This window comes from Phocoena phocoena, chromosome 12 (genome assembly GCF_963924675.1).
Source record: "Phocoena phocoena chromosome 12, mPhoPho1.1, whole genome shotgun sequence".
Classification (NCBI taxonomy): Eukaryota; Metazoa; Chordata; class Mammalia; order Artiodactyla; family Phocoenidae; genus Phocoena; species Phocoena phocoena.
In genome coordinates, this window is record NC_089230.1 from 49,376,375 (window position 1) to 49,395,796 (window position 19,422).

The 19,422-nt window shown below is 37.0% G+C and overlaps 1 protein-coding gene across 1 annotated transcript in view; it reads right to left on the minus strand.

Annotated features, from left to right (window-relative positions):
- The window catches only part of FIG4 (FIG4 phosphoinositide 5-phosphatase), a 136,008-nt gene that overhangs the window by 89,385 nt on the left and 27,201 nt on the right, over window positions 1–19,422 (minus strand). Inside the window, exons 2-5 of the mRNA XM_065888453.1 lie at window positions 16,428–16,526; window positions 14,565–14,688; window positions 8,215–8,371; window positions 4,867–4,917 (exon numbers count right to left, since the gene is read on the minus strand). Coding sequence (XP_065744525.1) covers window positions 4,867–4,917; window positions 8,215–8,371; window positions 14,565–14,688; window positions 16,428–16,526 — 431 coding nt within the window. The remainder of the gene's footprint in view (window positions 1–4,866; window positions 4,918–8,214; window positions 8,372–14,564; window positions 14,689–16,427; window positions 16,527–19,422) is intronic.

Consider the following 19,422-nt stretch of genomic DNA (forward strand, 5'->3'; position numbering starts at 1 on the left):
AAACACAGTAAACCATGAATATAATTGGAAATTTAAAAATCACGGCATGACTTAGGCATTTGCATAACTAGAAATATACAATACAATGTGAGTAACCCACATTAACTGATTTGCAGTGTGCATTTTTTGCTTCACGCTGAAATTAATCTCACTTCAGGGCCTTGTACAAAGTGGTCACACTCTCATATATATCTGAATGAAGTACTAAAAATGTTACAATATCCACTGCAACAGTCCGTGGTCTGTACTCTAGTTTACCTATGAATGAAAAGAATTCTATTAATTATTACTGGTGGTACCATAACTGACTTACTAATAAAACAAGAATAAGCAAATAACATAAGCCATCATGGTAAAATATGTTTGAAAAGCATAATAGTCATCCAAAAAATTGTAACAGTCTGTGCAAACAAAATTTGCACAAAATTAACAATTTTTATAAGTATCTCTAGCTATATATTTTTAGCACAGAATTTCAGACAGTATCTAGAATTCTTTAGGTTTACACAAATTTGAAAGTATTTTAGTCATATTTTAAGATGGTTACAATTTTGTCTGGAGACTCACATACATATTTTAATTATTTCTTCCTCAATTTATTAATTATCAAATTATTGATTTACTATTTATTTGTTTGAAATTGATTTATTTCATCTGTGAAATTAAATTTTACCACATTTGCTTGATAGAGCCATTAGTTTTACTAGCATCTATTCTCACAGGGGTAAAATCTGTATTAAAAAGTTGGTTTTGGGGTTTCCCTGGTGGTGCAGTGGTTGACAGTCTGCCTGCCAATGTGGGGGACACGGGTTCGAGTCCTGGTCTGGAAGGATCCCACATGCCGCGGAGCAACTAGGCCCGTGAGCCACAACTACTGAGCCTGCACGTCTGGAGCTTGTGCTCCACAAGAGAGGCCCGTGCACCACGATGAAGGGTGGCCCCTGCTCGCCGCAACTAGAGAAAGCCCACGCACAGAAACGAAGACCCAACACAGCCAAAAATAAATTAATTAATTAAATTTTTTTAAAAGTTGGTTTTTCAATCGCATTTACAAGAGCATAAAAAATACTTAGGAATAAATTTAATGAAGGAGGTAAGAGATCTGTACACTAAAAATTATAAGACATGGATGAAAAAAATAAGACACAAATAAATGGAAAGATATCCAGTGTTCATGGAACAGAAGAATTAATATTGTTTAAATGTCCATACTACCCAAAGGCATCTATAGATTCAGTACAATCCCTATCAAAATGCCAATGACATTTTCCACAGGAATAGAAAAAAAACAATTCTAAAATTTGTATGGCACTACAAAAGACTCCTAATAGCCAAAGCAATCTTAAGAAAGAAGGACAAAGCTGGAGGCATCAAACTTCCTGATTTCAAACCTTACTGCCAAGCTATAGCATTCAAAACAGTGTGTTACTGACATAAAAGAGACACCTAGACCAATGGAATAGAGAGCCCAGAAATAAACCCACTCCTATATAGTCAACTAATATTTGACAAGGGAGCCAAAAAGACTAATGGAGAAACGATAGTCTCTTCAATAAATGGTGCTGGGAAAACTGGACAACCACCAGCAGAAGAATGAAATTGGACCCCTGTATTACACCACTCAAAAAATTAACTCAAAATGGATTAAAGCCTTAAATGTAAGACCCAAAACTATAAAACTACTAAAAGAAAACATAGGAGAAAATTTCCTTGATACTGTTCTTGACAAAGATGTTTTTTGGATATGACACCAAAAGAGCAAGCAACAAAAGCAAAAATAAACAAACTAAAAAGCTTCAAATTAAAAAGCTTCTGCACAGAAAAAGAGAGTCAGCAAAATAAAAAGGCAACTTATGGAAGAAAATATTTGCAAACCATCTAACTATTAGGGGGTTAATAGCCAAGGTACATAAGGAACTCATACAACTCAACAGCAAACATACAAATAATCCAATTTTAAAATGGACAAAAGACTTGAGTAGACATTTTTCCAAAGAAGACATACAAATGGCCAACAAGTGCATGAAAAGTTGCTCAACATCACAGTAGAGAAATGCAAATCAAAACCACAATGAGATACTACCTCATACCTATTAGAATGGCTATTATAAAACAAACAAAGAAACAGTAAGGGTTGGCAAGGATGTAGAGAAAAGATAACCTTTTGCACTGCTGGTGGGAATGGAAATTGGTGCAGCCACGATGGAAAACAGAATGAAGGTTCCTCAAAAAATTAAAAATAGGGCTTCCCTGGTGGCTCAGTGGTTGGGAATCCGCCTGCAAATGCCGGGTACACGGGTTCAAGCCCTGGTCTAGGAAGATCCCATATGCTGCGGAGCAACTAAGCCCGTGTGCCACAACTACCGAGCCTGTGCTCTAGAGCCCGTGAGCCACAACTGCTGAGCCCCGTGCCACAACTACTGAAGCCTGCACGCCTAGAGCCCGTGCTCTGGAACAAGAGAAGCCACTGCAATGCGAAGCCCACGCACCGCAACGAAGAGTAGCCCCCGCTCGCGGCAACCAGAGAAAAGGCCGCGCACAGCAACGAAGACCCAATGCAGACAAGATCAATCAATAAATAAAAATAAATAAATTTTTGAAAAATTAAAAATAAACTACCATATGATCCAGCAATCCCATTTCTGGGTATATATCCAAAGGAAATGAGATCACTATCTCAAAGAGGTATCTGCTCCCCCATGCCCACTGCAGAATTAATGACAACAGCCAAGACATAGAACAACCTGAGTCCATTAACAGATAAATGGATAAAGAAAATGTGGCATATATAAATAATGGGGTATCATTTGGCCATAAAAAAGGAAATCTTGCCTTTTGCAACAACATGGATGGACCTGGAGGGCATTATGCTGAGTGAAATAAGTTAGACAAACAAAGACAAAGACTATGTTCTCACTTACATGTGGAATCTTAAAAAGCTGAACTTATAGAACGAGAGAGTAGAATAGTAGTTGCCAGTGGCAGGGGGAGGAATGGAGAAATGTTGGTCAAAGGGTACAAACTCTTAGCCATAAGATAAATAAGATCTGGATATCTAATGTACAGAGCATGGTAACTATAATTAACAATACTGAATTATATACTTGAAATTTGTTAAGGGAGTAAATCTTAAATGTTATCACTACACGCACACACACACACACACACACACACAATCACAACTGTGTGATGGGATGAAGGTGTTAACTAACCTTATTGTGGTAATCATTTTGCAATATATACATGTATCTATACATGTATCAATCATCACATTGTACAACTTAAACTTACGTATGTCAATAATATCTCAATAAAGCTGGGGGGTGGAGAGAAGTTGGTCTTTTACTTTTTTTTTTTTTTTTTGCGGTACGCGGGCCTCTCACTGTTGTGGCCTCTCCCGTTGTGGAGCACAGGCTCCGGACGCACAGGCTCAGCGGCCATGGCTCACGGACCCAGCCGCTCCGCAGCATGTGGGATCTTCCAGGACCGGGGCACGAACCTGTGTCCCCTGCATCAGCAGGCAGACTCTCAACCACTGCGCCACCAGGGAAGCCCTGGGCTTTTACTTTTAACAATCAATTCTTCCTGCTTTATTCTAGCTGAATCATAACAATGCAGTATAACCTTTCCAGAAGTCTTTAACCTCATATTTTTACTTATGGAATGACTTGTTCAGAACTCAGTGTGGGGATGCAGACGAAGCTGAAAACGGTGAATTAGGAGAAGACCATTTCTAACAGTACCACTGAGCTTCAGTAATAACTCAGAGACTATAAACATAATTAAGCAATAAAGGCTGAAAAGCAAATGATGGAAACAAATACAATGGAAATATACTTTCAATAAACATTGGTGGAAGCAAAAATTATTTCTTTAGGAGCCCTTCACTATACTATTGCTAAATTAATTAACTGTCTTCGGTTTCACATCAATGAAGACATAATCCACTCTCTCTACACAGTAGACAAGTTTTTCTTTACTTCATAAAGAAATGGTTAACTATATTAACAGTTTAAAAATAAATTTAAAATAATGCAAAGTACCCCAAAAGTATGTAACACCAATAGCTACAACACTCTGGGTCCTCTTCTAGTCCCATGACTCAAGTCCTTGCTATATGCTATTTTATGTTCTACTTTTGAGTTTGGACATTATAGCTGAGAGAAAGTTATTTGGCTACATGGAAAATTATATTTACCTGGCCTACATATTGGTCACATCATCAGTGGTATAATATTTTATCATGATGCTCTGCTATAATTTGCTTGCTTAGTTTTCAATTATCGATATTTGGGTTGTCCCTGTGTTGGCTGGTTTGCTTGTTTGGGCCATGATAAATAGAGAAGCTATTAATGTCCCTTTACAAATAAGGATTAATATTTTCTCTCCTGATTTATTACCTTCAGGCATATTTTCACATATACTTAATGCTACGTTCCTCTAAAGGAAAGTTAGTAATTTACAGTGCCAATAGCGGTATGCTGGTATTTCAACAGTTCTTCCTATTTTGAATTTTTTACCTAATTTTGCTAGATTGTTAAATTGAAAACTGTGAAACTGTTACAACTCTGTATATAGACTGAATGCAGATTTCATTTTTGTAGTTCAAAACTAAAAAATAAGAATATTTCCTTAAAATCCTAATAAAGATTTTTATAGTGAGAATAATTACAATTTATCCATTCAAAATTTCAAATATCAGATTTTTAAAAGGAGGAAATACTTGTATTTGTACTATTTTAGATGAAAAACTTTGGCTATTTAAAAAAAAGAATAACTGAAGTACTACTGATTCTGTTTTTACCCTATGGAAAATTATATAAACATTTAAGAGAATGATAAGAGCAAAATTCAGCTCAAACATACCTAAAGTAAAAATTGCTGGACAGGTCCACATTTTGAAATATTCGTAGATACCTAAAATAAAAATGATGACTATAGTTAACAACCTGATGACTATAGTTACCACTGCTATATGATATACATTAAAGTTAAGAGAGTAGATCCTGAGTCCTCATAACAAGGAAAGAAATTTTCTTTTTTTTTCTTTTTCTTTTTATTGTATCTATATGAGATGACAGATGCTAACTAAACCTACTGCAGTAATCATTTCACAGTATATTATATCTAAGTCAAACCATTATGCTGAATACCTTAAACTAACACAGTGATGTATGTCAATTTTATCTCAATAAAACTGGGGAAAAAAATGACCAAAAAACCCCAAAGCATATTGCATTCACACAACACCATTATTTGTTCATAGCTTAACATATACATATATATACATTTATATTTGTAAATACACTCATTGAAACTGAGAAATTCAATCCATAACTGGAGAAGAGATTTCATCTGGAGCAATTTCTAAGTATCCTGATCATCACTTGAGACCGTTAACTTTAGTTTGACCGTTTCCTCATCACTGATTATGCCAGAGAGGGAAAGTCATGCCCTTACATACATAGGGCGCTTAGACTTTGGGCAAGACAGAAGTAAATACTGTTCTTGTTTTCACAATATGCTTTGAGGTTGGAGAGAGTGGAGGAACAAAAACAAGCACAAATGTTTGTGGGTCACCATAATTTTAAGCTGCAAAGTTTTTTTAAACTGAAAAAAAAAGTGCAGAATAAAATGTCCATGTATCTACCACTCAGGATTAATAAATGTTAACACTTTTTCATATTCGTTTCAACCTTTTAAAGACACTGATCACAAATGGGTATTGAATTTGTCATATATATATATATATGAAAAATATATATATAAATATAAACACACACACACATATTTTTTGGCCATGCCGTGCGGCTTGCGGGATCTTAGTTCCCCAACCAGAGATCGAACCTGTGCCCTCGGCAGTGAAAGCGTGGAGTCCTAACCACCGGACAGCCAGGGAATTCCCTCAAATACATTTTCTACATATATTAAGATAATCATAATTTTTCCCAACAATATTTTAATATGGTGAATTGCTCTAGCAAATTTTATAATGTTGATACAACCGCATATTAGAGGGGTAACCTCTACTTATCATTTTGTATGAAATGTTTTACAGTACTTTATTTCCTAATATCATACCAAACATTTTTACTTAAATGCATTATTGGATTACATAGTTTTGTAAGTATGGTAAAAGTTTACCTATCCAGTAATAGTGTAAGTCCACCTATAACAAGCTATTAAAATAATTGTATCTTATTCTGGATTATTCCATTTACTATACAATATTAATCACAAGATAAGTTCATTCTTTAAAGATAGTCATATCACTATATAGAAGAACGTAATTTGTTTTACTATTCTCAGCTAAAGAATCGTAAAGATGAGGCTTATAAATAATATAAACCTCTTTAATTTTTCCCCATCCCTTGGATTTATATGCACTGGCCTATCTGATTCATTTTTAAATTAATTTATTTTTTACTGAAGTATTGTTGATTTACAATGTTTCAAGTCTACAGCAAAGTGATTCAGTTATTTATATATACACACACACATATGTATATATATACTCTTTCAGATTCTTTTCCATTATAGGTTACTACAAGATATTGAATATAGTTCCCTGTGCTATACAGTAGGTCCTTGTTTTTTATCTATTTTATATATAGTAGTGTGTATCTGTTAATCCCAAATTCCTAATTTATCGCCCCCCCTTCCCCTCTGGTAAATTTGTTTCTTATGTCTGTGAGTCTATTTCTGTCTTCTAAATAAGTTCATTTGTATCATTTTTTTAGATTCCTCTCTGATTCACTTTTATTCAATATACTATGCCTGCCTATAAGCTATAAGAGACATAATTTTTTTCAGTTAGTATAAGACAAAAGTCCACTCTATCCGGTAAACTCTACTTACCCCTTACCCCTGTGTAAACAAATTATGTTTTAAATACTCCACTTCCAAATACCAAAGACAATGCCACAAAGGTCCAGAAAACCACTATCTAAGAGGGTCTTAAACAAGAGAGCCACACCACCTTTAAATTCCAGTTCATGTATCTAGAACAACACTATGAAAGTACTGAGTGTAATTAAAATCTAAACTGTTACCTCCCCTAAAAACTTTTAAGCATGCCTAACTTTGTTCCACTTTAACCTTTATAATATTAAAATAAACCAATTCTAGTCTTTTCTCTATCGTTTTATTAATTTATTAATAGCCTTTCCCCACATGCCCAAGGTTCCAGTAATTTCCCCCCAAAACTTTTTAAAGGTTTCAAATCCATAGAAAAATTGGGGGAAAAAATAGTGTAATAAACAGCAGTATATCCTTCACCTGAATTCACTGTTGAACATTTCTCGTTATACATTTATACACACATACATTCTCTCTTTAAATATACATGTACATTTTATTTTTCTAAACCATTTACAGTAAGTAGCAGACATGATGAAACCTTAGTCCTAAATATTTTATTTTATATCTATTATGAACAAGGACAATCTCCTGAGTAACCACAATATCATTATACACCCAAAATTTAATACTGATACAATATCCCCTAGTATATAGTCCATATACAAACCGCTCCAGTACAGTCCTTTATAGCTGTGTGTGTGTGTGCACGCACACACATGTACATGAGCATGCACGCACATGTTTTAATCCTGGATCTAACAGAAATTCAAGTGTTGCACTTTGTCATGTCTATTCTAAACTCTAGAACAACTCTCTGGCTCTTCCTGTGTTGCACGACATTGACATTTTTGGAGGGTCCAGGCCAGTGTCTTACAGAAAGTCCCACAATATGGATTTATCTGATTATTTCCTCATGCTTAGATTTAAGTTAAATATTTTTAGTAAGAAAACTACACAGGTAGTGGGTGTCCTTCCCATTGCTTCACGTTAAGAGGCAAATAATGTCAGTTTTGTCTCATTATTGGTGATGCTAAGTTTGATCATTTGGTAAGTATGTTTGTCATTTTTTTCTCTTTGTAAATAATAAAGATAGTTATGGAGTATGGTATGTTGAGACTGAGTGAATATCTGTTCCTCAATAATAACCTCTCACCTAATGGTTTTAGGAGCCATTGTTGATCCTTGCCCAAATCAATTGTTTTAATGGAGGGTTTTTAATAGCGCTTGAACAAAAGCTGTAGCATTCTGAGCCAGTATTTTACATTTTAACATAACATTTATAATCTTTTGACTATGCTTTATTTTCTAATTGGTCTACCAGGTAAAAAAATAGCAGTTACCACCAGTACATACCTAGCTTCATCAGGATGAGTAATACGTACAGAATCATTGGGTATATAGATCATATTTGTATCTTCAATCTTATATATTGCATGACCTCCAATATCTGCCATCTTCCTCCTTTTGGTTATTAACACAATATAATAGCCTTCTAAAAACCTGACAAAACCTACACAACAAAAAAAGAAAGATAAATACATTTCCTAAACTTAGTAGTGCTTTTAGATACATGTTTAAAAGGCAAAAGACTTTTGACACATTTCCTACTTTATTATTTCTATGATTTACAGCCATACAAATTTTCGGTTGTCTTAGAATTATTCTCTAGAAATATTTATCTCACTTAAAAATATTGCTCTAAACAACCTGATTAAAGAAAGACCATATGTATTAATGTTCAGTAGCACTAAGTTCTCAGCAACACACTAGTTACCACACAGTCTTGGTTAAAAATGTTCTGGCTCCCAGAACTTTTGCTTTGGGAGTTAAAACTAACTCTCTTGTTGGTTGCGGGCAGAGGGAGGGGAACACTTCTGAACCGGTTCACATGAGGGCTCAGCAGAGCCTCTCCCCAGTGAAACAACCACAACTGGTAAAAATTATAAAAACAAAACAAAACATTGAAAGTTTCTGGAAATTCTCCTAATGGCATACAGCAAGTGGAGAAACATTTATTCAAGAAAATCTACTACATCTTGGAAAGAACAGGAAGTCTGTGACATACGAAACTAATTTGTTTCCCTTCTACACCCTTCTCCCAATTCGGTGGGACAGAATATCTACTCCCGGCAGGTGTCGCCACAAAAGACAGTACCCCTTCCTCCCTCCCCAGCTCTCAGTCTACAGCCTTGGTTTCTGCTCAGGAGGTGCAGGGCACCAGCATTTCCCATTCCTTCCAGCTCTGTGCTGCAGACGCTCTATTCCAGGCAAGCACATCTGAAAGTGAGGGCTCCTTTCTTCTATCCAGTCCTACTTGTAGAGTGGAGGCCTTACCCCAGCACAAATACTGGATCCCATCACCCCCACTCACTGACAGGGTGAGTCAGATACGGTCACTTACAGCTCACTGCCCATCAGAAACAGTAGAGGCCAGAGGCTGTGGGATAACATATTCAAAGCACTGAAAGAAAAACTCAACCAAGGATCTTATATATAGCGTAACCATTTTTCAAAACTAACTTTCTTATGTGCATGTGTGGGTGTACTCACTCGCTCTCTCTTTCTCTCTCTCTCTCTGTTACACTCTATAAAGCCTGAGCTAGGATCTTGGTGCTATAAATGGTTGCTCTAGATTTGGCAAATACTCATTGTCTGTGTCTTGTTATTCTTAACTGACAAAAAAGAAAATTAGTAATTGAACATATTAACATAAATGAGCCAAAATATATAAAAGCCACCTCATGGATTTTATGAACCTGGCTACTTCTATTAAAACCATGAAAAATACTTATATTTGAGACATCCACAAAGCACATTTTAAAAAAATGTTCGTTTATGCTCCTCCCCACCTCCCCTTGGAGACTAGCTAAAAATTCTCTGACTAAAGCTAAAGGATTTAAGATAGGAGAAAAAGCTAATGTCAATCTCATTAAAAGTTAGGAAGCAGTTATCCTTTTAGAAGGCTAAAACCTACAAAATTAACGGTCTTGGGAGCAGCATTAAAAACACCCAAAAAAGAGAATCTAATTGGTTTTAAGTAATAAATATTCCCAAGATGAAAGAGTTTCCCCTTTGTTCTTGCTATATATTTACTTTTTATAGAAAAAAACCTCTCTATAATAATTTCTTCCAACCTGCATTCCAACTGAATTTTAATTTTATGTTTTCAGCTCTATTTCATCCTACATGTCCCTTCATAATTTTGATGAAGTAAATATACTGCACAAAAGAATATTTTCTACCAGCATAAAATGCTTTCAGCATATTATGAGACTATTTTCTTTTTCCTTTTTACTACCAGTTGGAAACATCACTCCTTTTTAAAAGGTTCCTATCAAATATAACCAACAATTAAAAGGCTTTAGCTTGGCATAGACCTCTGTCAAGAGTCAGCCTATTCATCGTTTTAACATACTGAAAACCAGAACAAGTTTTTTCATCTTCATTCTACGTACTTCTGATCCCAGACCAATTTCCCTGAGTGTTTCCCAGATGCCTAGATGACAGTCATCAGGCAAAAGTGATTTCTCTCTCTCCGAGTAGAGAAGGTTGTGTCATTTGAGTTGGAAACCAAGCAAAGTAAATAAAAAAGGACAGTGTGAGAGGATGGAGTGGTGTGGAGTTCTGGTGGCTGGAGAGGACCCACAAGCCCACCAACAGGGAAGAGGGCAGTATCCTGCTGGGAGGTCACCGTGTCAGCTAGTCACTATCTTAAAAGTCTTCAGAGGGCTTCCCTGGTGGCGCAGTGGTTGAGAGTCCGCCTGCCGATGCAGGGGACACGGGTTCGTGCCCCGGTCCGGGAAGATCCCACATGCCGCGGAGCGGCTGGGCCCGTGAGCCATGGCCGCTGAGCCTGCGCGTCCGGAGCCTGTGCTCTGCAATGGGAGAGGCCACAACAGTGAGAGGCCTGCGTACCGCAAAAAAAAAAAAAAAAAAAGCCTTCAGGGAGAACAGCACTCTGGCAGAGAAGTATCAAAAACCACAAGGGACCAAAGTGACTCTCTAACACCAAATCTACTGTTCCCTTACTAGTCTGAGGCTCACACTTTATTGTTGTTTTCCCTGTATCTTGGATCTGCAATCTATTTCTAAGGGTGTTGCTTTAAAGAACAACTGAGTCCGTCACTTAGTCTGCTATAATGACACATTGTACTAGCAGCTTACAAGAGTATCTTCTGACAGGTGACACAACGCAGAAAAAGGACATATATCAAAAGGGGCTGGATGGTCACAGAGCTGAGAGTAGTAAGGACTACAGGCCACCAGCCACCGACTCCATCTGCGTGCCCCAGGACCAGATAAAACAGCTATGTGAGGGATGCTCATGATCCCATCCAGTGGTCTCCCAAGCCTCCTGCTGGCTGCCAAATAACAATGGAGCAGGTCAGAAATGGGCAAGGTAGCTACAGGACAGGATCAATCCATGTCTGGGGACCAGTAATGGTCCCTGAGCTTTCGGTACCAGCCCATGAAAAGACAAGTAAACGAATTGAAAGTAAGGGTTTAGAAACATCTGAGTTCATGATCAACGAACTTGCCTTGAACAGGCAAGACTAGTTTGGGTATTACTGAACTTATGTGATGAATCACATGTGGCCCAAGCTGAAGACAAGCTATGCACAGTAGGATCCTGTGTTGGTCTGTGACACATTTCTGGAAAAAAATTGGTTGGTCCTTTACTACAGATAGTTGAGAAGCACTGCTCTAGATTCTTATAGATAGTGAATTAAATTAACCACAATAACAGTCCAAAACACCCCAGCCAAAGTGCTACTCACAAATTAGGCATGCTGAAAAAGTTGAGAGAAAATATTTCAGTCACAGAAGACAACCACTCTCGTCCTTTCACACATGTATTATTTTGACAACCAGACTATACATTTTTCAAAGATAAGCATTTTGTGTTTTGCTATTTCAGTAGCCCTCATTATTTCTAAGGCAGTACTAGACAAATCATAGCCTTTTATTTACTCCCTATTTACTCTTAAAGATTCTAAGCTTTATTTACATGGTTGAACTAGAATACATAAAGTGCACTGCCCTGAAAATAAAAAATGCTTACTTAGTACATTACTGTGTCACTCTACTGGTAGGTTAGTCTTTTAGTGACTTCACCATCCAAGGACAGTCTCAAAGAGGCCTCAAATTGCGAGAGAAATTGCTACCACAATACCTAAGAATGCAACCTAAGAGAAACATGAAGACACCTTCAGCCCTTACCCAAAGTTTATTAACTAATACTTGTGTATAAAATGAGTATCTGGTTATAAACTTGGTCATCAATTGATTAAAATAAAACTTTGGTTTTATAAGCTTAGTTATCAACAGATTTAAAATGAGGCAAGGATGAATTGGGAGACTGGGATTGACATATGTACACTAATATGTATAAAATAGATAACTAATAAGAACCTGCTGTATAAAAATAAATAAAATAAAATTCAAAATAAAATAAAATAAAATGAGGCAAGGAATATTGCTAAAAGCAAATATGCCCAGAACAATGAAGAATGATGAAAGTACCATTACAACAACACAGTACAGCATCTAGAGGCCACTAAGTGTAAAGGCAAAGTGCCCAATACAACTCCAGAACACCCGAGGGCAGCTATTTTTAAACATAGGTCAATAACTGATCTTCAATTCGTTATACTTAATCATCAAGGAAGGTTCAATTTTGAATAATTAACGCTGGCTAATGAGGCATTCAATATTACATACACTTTAGGAAATTTCCATTTTAAAAAGCTGTAATAAAAGTATCAGCATTTAAAGGAATGAATTTAACCTATTAAGTAACTAATTAAGCCTACTGTATTTGAGACACATTTTACTTACAAGTTTTTTTTCTTTAACATATAAGTAACACTTAAAGTGGAATTTAACACAAATGGAATGTATGGAATTTAAACATATGAACTCACCTGACATACACCGACATGCACACGCCCACAAACAGGTACCCATTAAACATGAAACCTCAAGGGATTTGTCAAGACTGAGCAGAACGTACAGAGAAGGGGCCAGTCCTATGGACAGGAAATCAATCACACCTACCACTCTCAACTTTCCCTGGCAGCCACCTAAGGCACAAAATGCACCTAAATGGATTACACATTGAAGGGCTATGAGAGCACACGGAGAAAAATGAACTGCAAATACGGCGGAACATGCATAATCAAATATAGGGTCACCAGATAGAAAGTACTAATCAAAAATATGAACGTGAGAATATGAAACTATATAGCATAGTTCAGACCATATTAATTTTGTTAGCATCTATAGACACCAATCACTCAGTCAATATTGCATACAGTCCAGTAGGTTTAAGAAGCAGAGAGATAATTTTGTAAGTGTTAAAAAAAAAAAATAGACTCAAAATAAGGCTCTGCCAACAGGGAAGCTGAGATACAACTGCCCTCTGCTTGGCTTCCAAGGTCCCAGTGACCTGGCCTCACCCAACTACTTGCCAGCATCCCAGGACCCATGGGCATCTTCATGCACGCACCTCTGCTGTTGCCCCTACTGGAGCTCTCTCCTCCCTTCCCCACATCCATCCAAATCTTGCTTCTCCTCCAGGGTCCAGCCTGAGTCTCATCATCTTCAGGAAATCTTTCCTTGTCATTCCAGGTCCAAAAAGTCTACCTCTTATGTAATCTCCAATACCATTTACCTTTGACTACACAGCTGGGCTCTTAATTCCAATCCTGGAGTTGTTTTCATATGCACTGGGTTTTGTCCCCCATCCTAGTCCAATCATCTTAAGACTCCCCGGGACAAACCCATGGTAGAGCAAAGACAGGTTTACTGACCCACTAGGGACAACACACCAGAAGAACTGTGAGGCATCTCACAAATGCCCCACAAGCCAGACCACAGACTACTTAAAGGCCAAGGCCATTTCTACATTTGTTCATGAATAAATATAGGCGTTATTATAGGATTTGGGGACACGATTAGGTAAAATTTAAACAAAGAGACTCAAACCAAAGCAAGACTGTATGTAAAGAGATAAACATCAAGTCTACATTGTGAAGCGGACTAGTGGTCTCATTTCTTTGAAAGCAGTAAAGTTAGCAGAGCTGTAGACTGTTGTGTCCAGAAACCCCTTATCTGAAACTCTGCATGAGTTGTCAAGCGAGGCTGCTTCTCTGTGTCAAAATGACTAGCTCATACAGGCAAGAGGGGCATGTTTTCTCTTACTGACACAATTTTAAAGAGCAAAGTTTCTGATAGTCTGTGCTTTTAGAGAACAAAGTTTCTCAGTGAGTAAGAAAGCAGTTGTCATTCAGAGAAAGGGGTTATGACACTTTACACTGTAGCATGTCCTTGGGAGAGATCCCTCTTAATTTAAAAGCTGGTTTTACCTGTACCTGTTTTTCCAGCTGATGTTTTACAGTCCAAGCCAATTTTTACTTTTTCATTCCTTGACAAGACAGACTCCTTAAAGGTCCACACCATCGCTACATTTGTTCCTATCCCACATGAAACTGAACACAGTCCTAAGCACATAGCAGATGCTATATAAAGGCTGTTTGATACTTGGCTGATAGATAATTCAGTTTTAAACAACCAAAGCCACAGAGGATGGGTCATATTTATAAACCTATATAAATATAAGCCTTGCAAACTATCTTCAAGGAGTCTATGTAGGAAAAAAAAAAGAAAAAAAAGAGGTAGTAAGAGGGATGCATGTTTCTTACCTACAACACCAAAAGCTGAAACAGCTCGAAATAACCCGGATGATCCTTTCTGTCCCATCTTTGTCCTATTTCCTAGATCCAAGCGGCCAAGAAGTTCTCGCACTTCTTGCTGAGTATATACATGCTAGAAATAAGCAAATTTAATCCGTAAGGTTGTGCTCGCTTTTTATTTACCCCTGAAAATTAGAAGTTGCCTACAACTTTACATCATTAGCTATTTCAGATAAGTATATATAATAGTGCAGGACTAAGCTACAATTTTAAAAAGCCAACAAATTCTTTTTTTTTTTTACATCTTTATTGGAGTATAATTGCTTTACAATGGTGTGTTAGTTTCTGCTTTATAACAAAGTGAATCAGCTATACATATACATATATCCTCATATCTCCTCCATCTTGCATCTCCGTCCCATCCTCCCTGTCTCACCCCTGTAGGTGGTCACAAAGCACCGAGCTGATCTCCCTGTGCTATGCAGCTGCTTCCCACTAGCTATCTGTTTTACATTTGGTAGTGTATATATATGTCCATGCCACTCTCTCACTTCATCCCAGCTTACCCTTCCCCCTCCCCATGTCCTCAAGTCCATTCTCTACCTCTGCGTCTTTATTCCTGTCCTGCCCCTAGGTTCTTCAGAACCGTTTTTTTTTAGATCCCATATATATATGTGTTAGCATACGGTATTTGTTTTTCTCTTTCTGACTGACCTCACTCTGTATGACAGTCTCTAGGTCTATCAACCTCACTGCAAATAACTCAATTTTGTTTCTTTTTATTAAAGCCAACAAATTCTTTAACGTTAGCAGTTAAGGGTGGTTCCTGGATCCCAGGCTGCTGTACTAAAAAGGTGTATCAAAACCTTATGTTCTGGACAGAGATTCAGAGATTTAAGGTACCCACAGACAAGTTTCAAGAAATCTATAAATCCCTTAAAATTGTATGCAAAGTTTTGGTTAAACGTGCATATGTGCATTTTTATGAGAAGGCCCATAGCTTTCCTTAGATTCTCAAAGAGATCCCTGATCAACCACTCCTACCCACAAAGAAAGCCAAGAATCATTACATTATATTAATAAAAACTCCCAAATGGTGCATGTGTTGGGGATGGGATAGGAACCATGACACCCAGGAGTACAGGAAGTCACAAAATACAATTTATCTAAAATTATTATAACATAGAAAATAGCTTTGCAAAGAGCTTATGTAAAATGGCTTCCAAACTGTAGCTACTAACATATTTGAAAAACCAGGCATCTACATGGATTCAGAAATATTCACAGACAGGAACCTCAATACAAAGGGTCAGTTAGGTGCTCTCATTTGAGAGTTAAAATTAACTGTTCAATTCCACCTTATTGTATTTCTCTTTTGACTAAAAGCCTCATATTTTTGTGCCACCTGAATTAAGTCTGTATTTCCAACTCTGGATAATGTAACATCTGGATAAGAATAGCTTAACATTTCTCCAGCAAGTGATCAGAAGAGATCCTACCAGTCCTTTGTGACTTCAAGTAGTTTCATATTAAAGCAGAGTAATAATCTCTTTGGTGGATGAAATACTAAGAATTATACTGAATCCTTAAAATGGAACCCCTTTAAGAAAATATATTCATTATCTCACCCAAAGAGTTTGCTTTGTAAAACAAATCAAAATGAGGGACAAAGTGTAATTCTGGCATACTTTCCGACATCAGTAATTTCTAGAAACCAGATAAAAGATTCAAATTCTAGCCAACCATGAAAAATTATAATTTTTAGATGTATGATAAAAAAAGTATATATCACTAGAAGCTGTAAGGATATTTCATATCCTGTAAACAACAAGTACAAGTTTCTGTTTGTATTCAGGTTTTCAAGATACTTACCCTATCATCAATTATTACCAAATCTTTTGGTTCTGTTCTATCAATTTTCAAAACACGATATTTTGTTTCTGCATGATTGCTCCCAACTAGAAAGTATCTCTATAAATAAAAAGAAATGTCATTAGTTTTTTAAGGCAGTTTGCCTTATACACATTTCACAGTCACTTCAGTTTTTTAAATTAAATACAGTAAAGTCAGGTTACTTTTGAAAAGAAATTATTTCTGTTAACTATAACTGGCAGATTAAAGAAAGGCTGATTCTAAAAGGTCAACTTTAAAATTGAAATATTCGTAGTGGTGTCATGATAAGCATCAGTCTGATATTTAAAATGTACCCAGTAACCAGGCCAGATGAATTTAATTATATTATACAGAGATTAACCTGACTGGAGACTCATGTTTAAACTTTACCAGGAAGCAGCAGCTCTGGTAAGAATTAGAAAGCTCAACACATAATTAGGAATGCTTACACAATTATAGCTAATTGATATAAATCAATATCAAATATTGATATTTTAATCAAATAAATCTTTACAAATTTTCTGTAGAAGACTAAAAATGACTTTAATATAACAACTATAAAAATCCATCCGTAAGTCCTATAAAAGATTAAAATGAGTGTACTTTCCCAAATGGCTTTTTATAGATAAGCTATAGGAAATAATTAATATTCTTTCTTTTCTGACACACTTCCTTGGAGTGTGTGTAAAAATACAGAAAAATAATCATCCTATATTCAAAGAAAATGCTTTTAAGAAAACCTAAACCAGATGAATAAGTTTTGAATTGTGTTTAAGAAAATAAGTAAAACTCCATTAGGAAAAATAAAGATATTTTGCTTCAAAAAAGTCCTTTGAAGTGACACTTTTTCAACACTGCAAAAACTGAGAACACATTGCCACCATCAACTGGCATCTAACCATCTCATAGGTCACATAGATACAGATACACAAAGCAATTAAATAACAAATAAGATTCTCTAGATTAATGGCCAAACTGAAGTATGTAGACCACAGGATCTCGGAGCAGGAAAGATTAATGTTGGGTACAACAGATGCAGAAAACGGCAGAGGAGTTAAGACTTGAATTAAGCCTCAAAGGATGGGGAAGATTTTTTAAAGTAAGAATTTATAACAGACGATATGTACAACAGAATATAAGCACTTGGTTATACTGTTTTAATGCTAAATCTGTAGAAATAGATGGATTTTTAAATTATTAAGTATATATCTGTTTATAAAGATCTGACCTAGACTTCCAGATTATAAAGAACAAAACTCTATGTTAAAAGATGATGGCTTAGCCCAGACTTAAGGGGAAAGCTAAGCAAAATACTGAATCCCTCATCTCCTAGGAAGAGGTAGAGTCTGGATGACGGTACCAATTATCATGAGGTAGAAGTAAAGCAATTATAATAAAAATTAGTAAACTAATTCAAGACATCCAGTGACCAGGATGCACTGGGGAAGCAGCTAGAAGGGCAAGGACACAGCGAGAAGGAATAAGTCCAACGTTCTCGGGATGACCTCAGCGAATTCCTCCCTGAGACCCTACCCACCCCTGAGAGGAGAACAGGGTCACCAGACTAATCAAATCAACCTCAGAAGAATGGTTTGTAAACTATACATGTTTGTTAGCAGAAAAGGGAGCCACCTTCTTGAGGATTTGAGGAAAAACAGTTCCTAGGAAAGGAAATAGCAAGTGCAAAGACCTGAAAGGGGAAGAAACTTGGCGAGTTTGTTCGAGGAACAAGATTCAAGGAGAAGATGCTCATAAAACACCTAACACAGTGAATAGTGTTCAACACAAAGAAGGCACTCAATGAGTGTTACTTCCTTTTCTTTGCTTTACTTTTTAAGATGTCAGCGAGCCTATGCCATTGTATTTGAGAAAAAGATCCCCAAAAGAGAGGAAAAAAGAGATACCCCAGAGGGAAAAAAGCATATGCAAGACCAGAATGGAACCAGAGTGGGAAAATGCACAAATCTATTAGTAATCTGTCTCTGTCCTCAGGAGAGATGAGCATGCAAATTAACAACCATGAACAACAGCGTGCTGTGACAGACGTCTGAACTGGACATGATGACAACACAGGAAGGGCACTTCACTCATTTGGGGAGGGTCAGAGCAAGCTAGCCAGAGAGGCTGGTATTGTCCTGATGCTGAGTTTGGCCTTGAAGGACCTCTAGACAGGACCTGATGTACTGAGCCAAGATAGGGCATGTGACACCCACCCCCTCCCACCTGCCCCCACCAAAGAACTTTTGCTTATATCTGAATTTAGCACTTCCTCTGAGCACCTTGTCCAAATTTGTTTGGGGCAGGTCTGCCCCCTTCACCTAAATATAAACAGCTCAGGAGTCTGGGACTAACCCCCTAACCCCTGTGATTTTAAATTCTAGTCTAGTAGCACAATCTGGTTCCACAGGCACTGGGTAAATGTTAAGTGAAAGAACAACCACTCACCACGGACTAATCATTTAATCTGCTGGGTAAATTTCTACAACATTTATACTAACCCACTTGTTTGGTCACCTACACAGAAAGACAGCCCTTTTAAGTCAACCACTCAGTAAAAGGGAGGCACATCACAGCTTTAAGAGAGGTAAAACCCCTGAGTGAAATTCCTAGAATTTCAATAGATCCTAGGGAATCTAAAGATGAACTGTAGTAGGACTATGATTTGGCAGTTTGTAATAAAAAGACAGATAATTCCTGGGATGCGAGTGGGCAAATGCACTACTGGCCTTTGCAGCACACACAGGAGGGCAGATCTACACCCCTCTTATCCAGACCCTTGCATGAAGTCTACTCCACGAAGCAGAGGGGCCAAGGCAAAAATCCAAAGAATTCAGAGGCAGATCAGAGTGGAGAGAAAGAAACGGAAAGCAGTGCAACTATCCACATTCTCTATTTTTTTTTTTAAGGAGAAAAAAACAGTTTATTAACACATGCATCCAGCCTACATATGGGAGAACTCAGCAATGAGGAACTC